At 39.5% G+C, this 12,096-nt stretch overlaps 1 protein-coding gene across 8 annotated transcripts in view; it reads right to left on the minus strand.

The window, feature by feature from the left end:
• Window positions 1–11,830, minus strand: part of LOC116700693 (actin-binding LIM protein 3) — a gene marked incomplete in the record, with an annotated part of 54,054 nt that extends 42,224 nt beyond the window's left edge. For 7 of the 8 annotated variants that reach the window (XR_004334709.1, XM_032534100.1, XM_032534098.1 and 4 more), the window contains 2 exon segments: window positions 7,856–8,020; window positions 11,190–11,830. Coding sequence is in view for 7 of the 8 variants with exons in the window: in XM_032534100.1 (XP_032389991.1) it covers window positions 7,856–8,020; window positions 11,190–11,208 (184 nt within the window). 8 annotated transcript variants of the gene reach the window in all.
• Window positions 11,831–12,096: the final 266 nt, after the last annotated feature.

The raw sequence follows: 12,096 nt of genomic DNA on the forward strand, positions 1-12,096 counted from the left end.
CCCCCCCCCCCCCCCCCCAGCAATTTATTGATGCCTTCTGCTCTGGTTTACACTTTGCAAAAATGTACAGATAGCAATTATTTTTTTACAACCATGACATACATCACTAACCTCTATCTTCTAATCTTACACATCATACTCATGCCATTTCAGTAGATTTACTCACTAACATTGCTGGGGAAACACAACAAGCATGGAAACTAAATGCTCCTTGCATTACTTCAAATACTAAGTTTCTCCTCTAGTAAACTAGTATTCCCATGAAATAAAACAATAAAACATTGAGACCATTCAACAAAGCATACTGGGTAATAACAAATTCCTCATGTGAACTGGTTGCTATGGACTCGTCACTAGGCTTCCTCAGTCATTGTATAATTAAACATAGGTAAAGCTGCCAAAGCTGAACACTATCCAAAATTCCATTTCTCAGACAAGCATTAATTTGGGAGCTTCCATGCTACCACTCCTTACTTCTCAAATGACTTGAAAAGGCTGTCGTTTGCACAATTTCCCAAAGAATCACCAGGACCGAAAAGGATATTTGAGTCGGAGATGGCTGCAGCCTGGAGACCTCCCGTCTCATGCCCTCCCTCATACATGTTGAAATGTTTGTCTAATGTTAATGTCCTACACAGATGTAATGCTGTTAAGTTCATCTTCATTATTGTCCTATAACCAAATGATTTCATTAGCTGGAAGACAATACAATTATTTTATTCTAATAGGTAAGAAAAACTGGGACACTGTTCTCTAACACGAGAAATGCTGTACAGTATTTTTTCTATCTCCTCCGTCTTTGATATTGTATTCTCGTCGTGGCGAAGTCACTGTCGAACAACTTTAAAATGCCAGCCTGACCTTTATCAGTCTGACGGAGAGTAAAGCTGTTTACAGTGAAAGAGTTACAGCTGACACACAATCACACTCTTCTGTATGCACTGTACATACATACTGCATATTAATACACAATTGTGTGCGGCAAAAAATATTTGTTGTTGAGAAAAAGAAATTATGTCCAGCAAGGCAGCCATTCCCTTTTCTAATTATCCACTGGGATTCAAAAGATGGAGTTATGTGGTTTCCAGTCAGCTACGACAACATGATATATGCAAATCTACTTACACACAAACACTCTATTTCCCCAGAGACACACACTTGAGGACGATAGCCAGGTCCTTTTCATCTTTTCTCACTCTGCTGATAGCATTCACACATTCATCACTGTTGAAATAAAAGATCTATTAAGATGTGGAGGCAACAGGAAATAGAGGGAGCAGTTGAGGCTTGGCCGGTCTCTGGAGGGACCTCTGGTATATTTGGATTTTTAGATCACAGGCCATTTTTAAAAACTGTCCACCACAGAACAAGATTTACAGTCTGCGCTTAATGGTATCCTGTTTTAATATTCACCTGGGTTATACACAGTATGTTGTCATGATTTTACCAAGGAAGAGCATTAAGTAATATTTAAATTTAGGTTGAATCTGTTTAGCTACTTACTGCACATTTATCATTATTATATTTATTACACTAGCATTATTAGCCATGCTAGCGACATGGTTCTAGGGACTGTATTGTCGGTCTACCACTTTGGTTTCGACTGAAAAGTCAACAAGTGAACAACTGTTGGATAAATTAGATGCAATAATATTTCAAACAGACATTCTTGTTCCCCTCATAATGACGTGTGATAACTGATTTTCACTTTCATGTAGCACCATCAGGTCAAAAGGTCAATGAGTCCTTAAAGCTGTGGCTTATGTTATTAGCAAACGCTAGCATACTACATATTAACACATCAAATGAAGATGGTAAACATGGTAAAAATAACTGATAAACATCAGAACAAATTAGCATTGTCACTGTGATCATATTAGCATGCTAACGTTAACATTTTTCCAAAGCACAGCTGTGGAAGGCTTTGCTGTCAGTGCATCTTTATTAGATTGGCATTAACCTATTTCAGTTTAACTTGTTTGTTAACAGACCCAAATCATGCAATAGATCAAGTAGGGCCTAGTATGTCAACAGGCCTATGATATCTGTTATGATGAATATAAGGTCACAACTCAGATCCAAATTCCTCTTAAAACCATTTAGGAATTATATGGTCTCGTATTGGCTAGTCCACACAGCACTACGGGATGAGAGAAAAACGTGCTCTGGTTTATTGGCATTTCTTTAAACCAATTACAAGCAGCCAATTACAAAATAGATTTGGGAAGGAACTCGTTTGGGTTAGGTGATGGTGGAACATGTCTACGTTCAAAAGTTGTTTTAGTCGTGCAAAAGAAAACTCAGATTAGGCAGTCAGTCTAGCTAGCTGTCTGGATTTACCCTGCAGAGATGTGAGGAGCAGTTAACTTTAGTCCTCATAAATCCACCGGAGTTTAAAATTCCAACACAAGGAAAGCTGAAGGTAATGGACATCCAGTCGAAAAGAAGGACATCCCGCAGGACCAGAGCAATCCCGGAAGTGGAACGTCGTGGATATAGACTAGGAACTACATCAAAAGTGTGTCTGAGCCAAAGTAATTTCATTAAGATAAAGGTTCAATTTAGCAGATTTACAATGTAATTATAATAGAAGCAGGAAATGCTACAGCAGAGAACTCCCAGAATCAAAATGAGTATGCTGCCTGCTACCATCCTTTGCTCCCTCTGTATTTTTGTCTTTCAAGGACAGACGGGACAAGGGTTACCCTTGCCACTTGAACTTGCTGACAGCAGCTTAATGTTCAAACAGGTCAAAGACTTGTCAGTCGCCTCTATGCCTGAACTGTCAAACCCCTTATGACCTCACCCTGACCCCACGCGTTGTCCCAAACCCTGATGCATTTTTGTTTACATTCAGTCTTTTCTGAGTGCTGAATCAGCACGATTCCTTCAGCCGCTTATCAAAACCATGCAGAATAGTCACATAGAATGGTCATCAGAATAGTCATGTTCACAATGATTGAGTCCAATTATATATAATAATTAATCAACTATGAGTACTACCCTATTTTGTACATTACATCAAACTGTTGTTAGTAACTATCATTAATGCAAAATTTGCCGCATTGATTCAAGCAAACTAAAACTGGTGATTGTTTCTGCTGGAAGGTTGATCCAGGGGCAGAGAGCGAAACAGCATTTTTATGATCGTCAACTCGAGCAGGACAATATATCAATATTATATTGATAGTGATATGAGACTAGATAACATCTTAGACTTTGGATATCGTAATATGGCATAAGTGTTGTCTTACCCTGGTTTTAAAGGCTGCATTACAGTAAAGTGATGTCATTTTCTTAACGTAGCAGACTGTTCTAACTGTTCTATTATTTGCCTTTACCCACTTAGTGATTACATCCACATTACTGATGATTATTTATCAAAATTCTCATTGTGTAAATATTTTTTGAACAACACACCACACTATCGTTGCGGTATTGATATCAAAGTATTTGGTCAAAAATATTGTGATATTTGATTTTCTCCATGTCGCCCAGTCCTACGGTCAACAGCCATCTAGATAATCATCCAGCCTTCACTCTGACTCAATGTGCAGTACAGACCTATTTAGTCTGTGTAGGGACCCGACTTATTATAAATTATTCTCACCAGACAGACATAACGATCAAATGAGATTTCAGGGGGGAAATAATTCAGGCCATATTATGAAATTAAAGGACAGAGAAGTTGATTATTTGAAAGCCGTCACGGTGGCTCAGTAAGAGGTGAATGGCACCATCATTGCTGCAATTTTGGCTTGAGTCACGGGTTAGGACATGTTCTGGAGGAACTCTTAAAGTGTTTTTCATAACCCTGAACTGTCAGAAATTCTAAATAACAGCTTCCATGTGTTACAAGAAATAGAAAGTTGTCAGGGATGAGCATTCCAAAATGCTTGAGCACACCTTTTGCAAATCCATATTGCAGGTAGGGACTGAAGGGCAACATTGTTCAAAGATTTGTGACAGCTTTGTGTTGTTTGTATGTGTGCCAACTGTACCATAAACGGAACACTGAAAATATGTACATGTTACAGTAGTTTTGATATTTCTAAAAAATAGGTTCAGCTGCAGTTCGTCGGAGGCACTGAAGTATTTAAATACTTTTATTCTACATCTGTTAACAGTGATTTGTAGCCAATTAAATTGAAGTGCTTGAGGTCTGGACACATATGCACACAAACACACACACTTGGCAGGAAGACAACAGATAATGATTTTTTTGTTTACTGCCAGCAGCGCAAGCAAAGGGTCTGAAAAACAAAAGAAAGAGGCAAAGAAACAACTGATTCAAAAAAGAAAGGATGTACATGAAGATGGTGCAAAAAAACAACTACTCCTAGAGGCCTGTCGCATATTTCTGATTTTGCTTTCAAATACACAGAAAAACATACAAGTGTGCACAGAAATACACCAGCACAATCCCCCACTGCTCACACAAGGACACACACAAAAGAGTGCTGCACAGCTGAGCTGATACAGCGGTTAATGCTCAGTTTGTCCTTGAAGCCTCTTGTGAAGAAAGAGTCATCCGTGACTGTCTGTACGGCTGAGCGTACACTAATACTGATAAAATACACTGCTGGTATGTTTCACTACTGAAACATAAACTACTTTCAAACCAAAGTGGGTCAGGCTTTGCTGTAAGTAAGAAGAAGAATACAGCGTATGTTCTATATTCTGTGAGAAGGTGAAGACTCTGTTGTTGTACAATCCATCAACATATTGTTTGTGTTGTAAATCATCTTCGAGGAGAGACTCTTTCACGAAAGTCTCCAGAAATGGGATTGAAATGTTTAAATGCACAGTGAAAACCAGACTATTTGGAAGAATTTAACAGGTTTTTCCCCACAAATGATTGAGTTTGTTCTTTACAAAAAGGATGGTGTAAATTCACAGATGATACATGGCTCAATTTTCTGATGCAAAAAAGGGAGAGGAGAGGATTATTTTAGACCCAAGGCTAAGACGAGACGTGGAGAACAGAGAAGAAAGGCAAGATGGGAGTCAAGGGAGAGATTAAGGAAGAGCAAAAGAGAAGGCATCATATGTAAGTAGAAAGGGAAGCAGAGAGCAAAGTGAGGGGGTGAGGATGTGGAGGAAGAGACAGGGGGACCCGGGGGAGGTATCAATGAGGCTATCGATCTGTCCATCCAGCGCACGTCTGCTGTCCTGTCAATGTCTTCCCTCATTTATTCGCATCATCAACATGGGATGGATTTCCTTGCTGTAGCTCCTCTGCATTTGAATTAGTGTATTCAGGATGTATGGATCAAAGAAGAAGAGAGGAGCGAAAAAAGAGGGAAAATCTAACCAGACTACAGTCCAACTGAGGGAGTGGTTGGTATTAACAGTACAATTATGTGCCACAATATGGATTTTTCTACACTGGTAGAGATTAGGTAATGGGGTTTGTAGTCGTTAAGTATTAACATTTGTCTGACAAATTGAGGCGTTACAACTGAATATTTGCATACCCAGCAGGACTTGGACATATTGTACTATTTCAAAAACTAGCATCATTTGCTTTAAAATGAGGGCAAATGTATGAATGTGCATATTTTATAAGAGATTTTAGCAAAAAGATGCAGGATTGCATTTTTCTTTGTCTTATTAGTGACTTAGACTTCGTTGGTATTGGGCTGGGTATCGTTCAAAACATTGGACACCGGTGCCGATACCAATACCATGACTTTGATACTGGTTCCTAAACTATACTTTTTTGATACCAATTTTAATAAAACAAAAAGAAATTACAACGTTACAGATTAGGACTCAAATGTTTTTTTTACTTTTTAAGATACTGAAATTGGGTATTGAATAATGAGGCATTTTTCGACATTCAATACTTTGCAATTTAGTCGCTGCCTAAAAAGTATTGAATGCTTTGCCCAGCCCTAGTGACAAATAACTGGTTGACTGATCTAGTGTGAATGAATCCTAACTGTATGCTGCCAAAAGCTCAAACAAAAACAGAAAATAGATTACATACCACCTAAATTGTTTGAATTGCTGTCTCATCAATCTCACTCTGCCCATCTGTTTCCATTTCTCATTTCTCCTAAATCTCTCCTTAAAAACAGTCTCTCATCAAACCCTAATAGCCTCACTAACAGGGGATTACACCGTTTACCAAACAAAGATGCATCGTAAAGCTTTGACATTCACAGCTGCAAAGAATGTGAGACAACAGAGCGATAGAGAGGGGAGGAGAGAAGAGGAAAACATTAAAACTAAATAAGACGCTTGTGTACTAAAACCTTACAATTTGATTTTTGTTCACTTCATCAGCCGATGTCAACTCAGCCCTCAGTCCATTAGCTTGCAGTCATTAAGCTTACTCTGCAAGATCAATTATTGTCAATAATAATAATCAATTTAATTTCAAAGAGAGAACACTTCTGGCAATAAGTCTAGCTTGTGTCCTGTCAGAAGGAATGAGTGCTTTGATTGAGCAAATAATAAGTCAATTAGAGAATAAATTCTTCAACCAACCAAACAAACAAACAAAGCAGTTATTTGGCTTAGGTTATTTTTAAGATCTGAGATGTTACATGACATAAATCATAAATAGAGAACACTCCTCTTTGTTGCTTTGTGGCTGAGTGCATTCAGGCAATGTAAAAACAGTGTTGTCTTGCAGCATGCTTTGGGACTTTGTAGGTCCTGGGCTGTGAAAGGAGGTTAGCTGGTTGGAGTCTGACTATGGGCTGAAAACCTGCTGACTGCACTGCCATACTAGCTGCTGACTCCAGGACTCTATTTGTGCGTTGTGTCCCACCTGCTCACTGGCGGGGCTCAAACATGCACAGACACATAAATACTCATACATGTACACACACACACACACACACACACACACACACACACACACACAAATATATAGACAAATGCCATTTTGACTTGTGTTTTCACAGTTTTCAAACCTTCTATTCTATTTCCCCTATTTTTTTCCATGTGTAGCATTAACAGATAAATGGTTTTATATACATTTTTTGAAGGTGGGGCTCAAAGAAAGAGAAAATAGCTAATATGTTTTTTACATTTCTGCTCGTGTATGGACTTAACAAATGAGATTCAACATGTTAACTGTTGATTTAGAGCTGCTGGTAGGCAGAATTTGTTAACTTTAGACTGAACCAGGCTAGGTGTTTCTCCTTGCTTCCAGTCTTTATGAAGAGCTGAGCTAATCTGCTAATCACTCTATCTTTATATTTAGCTTATAGACATGAGAGTGGTATCACTATTTTTTTCTCATCTAACTCTCAGCAGGAAAGCAAACATACCGGTACATACAGATCTGCGTAAGAAGCATGAAGTAACAAGTTTAACCTCCATAATGGGCCTACACCCATTTACTACACCTCACCCATCCAAGTCTCTGTTTTTGGTATTTAGACATTAAATGTGTACTGATTGCTCCCCGTTGAACTTCCATTATATGTTGCAGTGGCTGTTATCTTATTTAGACATAATCACAATGCCTCTAATGATCAAAGATCTCCCCAATGTCCGCTCACTGGGGAGATATTGCATGTCACTTAGGTTTTGTCAAATTACTGAATGTTTTTCTTGAAAAAAACTGACTTGACTTTAATCCTATCTAATATTTCAGCAAAGCTATCATTGATTCAATTGTGTCGGCTCCTTCTTGTCTGAGTACTGCTAATTATTTAATATTTAATTATGCAAATTGATGTGGATGGAAGCCACATGGAAACACAGGCAATAGTCCAAGATAGAAAACTACATGAATATGAAACGTGTGGAGAATGGAAGTGAGTACCTGTGCCTGTGCATTGGATATACTGTATAGAAGCATGTTTGTGTTTGTAGGTGTGTGGAGGCTTTTTACCATGGCAGGTGAAGCATTGAACGTGGAAGTGTGTGTTTTTGACGCGCACCACCTCCCCACGACACACCTCCCCACAGCGCTCACACAAGATGGGCGAATTTCCGCGGCTGGAGAGAGGAGAGCTGCTGTTGTTGTTTCCTCCATAAACACCAGACTGGTACTGAACTGAGGAGAAGATCAAATACATGCCACTTATTGTCACTGTGAAGCCCTTCTTTTTGTCTGAATTCAAACATCTGATCAAAGTGATAAAACGTGGAATGACAAAAAAGATAAAGGATCTGATGCTTTTTTTCCCTCATGCAAGTGTCTTGTTGCCAGAACATGTGACAGTTAAACACAAGCTTGAATGTATAATGAATCAGAAAACAGCTTCACAGGTTTGTCTTATGTATAAACTACAAGGTAGAAACAAATCAGATCCATAAATTGACCATTCTCAAACATTAGTACAACTCTTTGAATTGTTATCCCTCAAAAAGAAATCCTGCTGGATCAATAAGCCAAAAACACACAATCGAATAGACACACAAAAGCAAATACAAACATGATCACACACTTGACTGAAGATTTAGAGTAGATGAAGAAAGCTTAGTGATTGACTTTGTTACTAGTAGTTGCTTTTGTAAAGGCTGTTACTCTGCCAGGGAAATCCGAACGACTTACAACCATAAATTACAAGTTAGCGGCTTAAGAGAGAGACAGGTGTCAAGAAAGACATAAACTGGTTGAGCCATTTCAAACTGCTTGTAGCCTTCAGTATCTTGTAGTTCGAATGACGTATACAGTTACTCAGATACTGTACCCTACGAGTTTGTAATAATGTTGCATGTTACACATTTACATTAATGTAGTACACTGTATATTTGTATAGTTATACTTGGATATTTACTTCTCTATTCACTTCTATGTTCAGTACTTTCCTTTTTCTCCATTTATGGAAATCAGAGTGGACAGCACACTCATAATTGCATTGTGCATTGCAACTTGTACACATGACATTCGGATTTTCCAATCTTAAAATATGCACACAGAACATGACAGACAAAACACAAACACACACTATGAGAGACAGCAACAGGCACATGGCGCTGTTTTAGGATTACACCTCTTTCATCCTTGCTTATAAAACTGGTCAAATCCCTTTAAGAGAAACAAGTCCTGCGCGCACACACACACACACACACACACACACACACACACACACACACACACACACACACAAAACAGATTTGTCTCTGTGATGTTGGGACAATAGTGAATAGATTTTACTGACTGACAGCATATTTGATCAATACTGATTTTAATATCCGTAACAAGCAACTGACCTCTATCCGGTTGGCAACAATCTGAGCAAACAATTCTACTGTATTCTACTAAATTCAATTACAGTACAGCTACTGTATTGCTACTGCCTCCCAGAGTTATGTAACTGCAGACAACACACACACACACACACACACACACACACACACACACACACACACACACACACAGACAGGTTAAACGGATGACAGCGGGAGTGAGACAGAAAGAGTTGTGGATCTATAAAGGTTTTCAGGACACAGAGAGAGAGAGAGAGAGAGAGAGAGAGAGAGAGAGAGTTAGAGAGCGAGCAAGAGAGAGAGAGAGAGAGAGAGAAGGTAAAACTGGAACAAAAATATTTCCTAACTAATTGGATCATCAGTATGTGTTAGTGAGTGTCGGTGCGTGAGTGAGTGTGTGTATGTGCACCACAAAAGCTGGCATTGGCTCTGTAGCCAGATGGCAGCACAATGACAAGAACCACAGACATAGAAAGCCACCTGTGTGTGTGTGTGTGTGCGTGCGTGCATGCGTGAGAGTAAGAGAGAGAAACTGCATGTTATTTTGTGTGTTTGTTATTATTAGACATGCTGTATGTTCTAGTTTATGTACTTGATTGAAGGTGACAACATGCACATGTGCTTCAATGTGTGGTGTGTGTGTGTGTGTGTGTGTGTGTGTGTGTGTGTGTGTGTGTGTGTGTGTATGTGTGCGCACGTGCGTGCTCTAAGGTGGCCTCTTTAGCCAAATAGGATTTTTTTCCTTCCTAGATGGTTTCATTTTCTTTAGTTACCCCTCATGAGTAAAATCATTTATTATGAAAAAATTGAAAACTGTTTGGTACCAAATCATTTTACTCATGGCTGCTTAGATTTATCTTGTGACCCCATGGGGGAACCCGACCCCCATTTTGGGATCCACTGCTCTATGGCCAGGTCAGCCATAATCTCTTCTGGTTTTTGTCTGAATAAACTGTATCCAGGTACATTTTTCCAATAATTTACATGACAAAGCAAAGACTAGAGGAACATCTAAAAATAAATCTGTTTGGTGACCCATCAGATTATATTGTGACCAATCTGGGGGTCCCAACCCCCAGGTTGGGAACACTGGTCTACAACACCAAAACAACTGCTGATAAGAACAATGTATCAAAGGGTCAAATTGTCTTACTTTATGATGGTGTGCTACAGTAGGGGAGACAAAACGTATCAGATGCCACATCCTGAATTCAAAATGTTTTTTTATAAAAATGAAATTTAAATAAAGTTACCTCTATTTCCTACAATTCTCCCATTTCTGAAGAGCCACTTTGTTTTTTATTTTTGGAAAAAAAAGATTTTAGGATTTAGTAGTTTCACATTAATAAAAAAAAACTGCTTCATGTGGTTCTATGGTTAGACATTGAGACATTGTAATATGTGCCTGGCACAGTTTAGACCAAAGATGTGCTGCTTTGTCTTCCAGCTATCAAAGAACATCAGGCTTCTTTTCTTCTCTCTGAAATATCCGAGTAGTTATCACAGGCTCTTCTGACTGTCTTACTTGACTACTATTGATTGCTATAAGGCCTACTGATTTCCCCACACATTTATTAAACAACATGATGGATGAATTTATTGGGTCCTGTGGCTGTGTGTGTGGGACTTTTTCCAGCGGAGGAATCCCTGTTTGATATCAGAACCACAGAAATCTAACCTTCATCAGTCCACACTGCTTACAATCATCTCAAACTTAAAATGATGAAAATACTGATGAATGCTGTCAGCTATTAATACATATTGTCAGCCTCGATTTATAGCCTTCATTGACAGAGAGCCAGCTAATGACATGATGAAATGTAATGCCAATAAACAAGTCAATATTCAATAACCTTAGTTAAGGGCTGTTTATGTCTACTTTAGGTTAACTCTCCCAGGACACTGTGTTATTGATTAAGCAGTTGCAAACACACATATCTTACACGTTTGCACCTTAAACTCCCCAGCACAAACACTTATCTTGCACATATGACACACACAATGCTTACCATTTGTTGGTCCACTCATGATGGAATTCAAACCGCTTGCATTATCCTCAGAGTCAATCAGTCAGTTCTATTAAGGTTTCAGCAGCAGGAAAAAAAGAGCTCCAAATCTGACAAGCACTCCTGTCAACTCTCTCTGCCCCTGTCCGACTTAAATGTTTCCCTCCCTCTCTCTGTCTCTGCCTGGAGAGTGTTTCCCTGCTCCTCCCGTCAAGCGGATTATACTGCCAGACGGCAGACTACTGTACCTCTCCACCCTGCGTAAAGGGAGCCGGTTAAGGAATTAAATCGAAACTGACTGTTCCTTCCTCCTCCCCCTAACGCCTCCAGCCTCTGCCTCTCCCCCCCCAACAACCCCCAGCGGTCCTGTGGTTCGGTGCAGAGGGGTCCATCCTAACCTGAACGGTGCGTTCCCGCGGACGCCAGCACGCCTGTGCGCTCCGGTGTGAAGGCTGAAATGCTGGGTGGTGAGTTTCTGAAGGTTTCCCAGACTCGGAGCTATCAGAGCGTAGCGGGCAGGACGAGCTCCTCTCATGGTGCGAGAGCGCCACATAGCGTCTGAGCTCTAAACTGCCAGCCTAACCTGGACGTGGGCTACAGCCTACGAAAGTAAAAATGTGTCTCGGGGAGAGGTATTAAAATATATTATATACACAATACAGCCCTGGCAAAAAATGAACAGCACTGAGTAGAAATAAAACCATATACAAAATAAACTGCCCCAAATAAAAAGTTACAATCGTAAACCTAATTTAAAAAGGACGTGCACAGCCGTTAAAGGTAAAGGGCGTGGCCAAAAGTAGTATCCAATGACACCTGTGGTTGAAAACATCACCAGTTTCAAACTCCTCTGAGACTTCCTGTCTGATGAGTGGATAAAATGTTTTTACTCCTCGTCCTAAAAGAAGAT

The sequence above is a fragment of the Etheostoma spectabile genome, chromosome 13 (assembly GCF_008692095.1).
Source record: "Etheostoma spectabile isolate EspeVRDwgs_2016 chromosome 13, UIUC_Espe_1.0, whole genome shotgun sequence".
Taxonomy (NCBI): domain Eukaryota; kingdom Metazoa; phylum Chordata; class Actinopteri; order Perciformes; family Percidae; genus Etheostoma; species Etheostoma spectabile.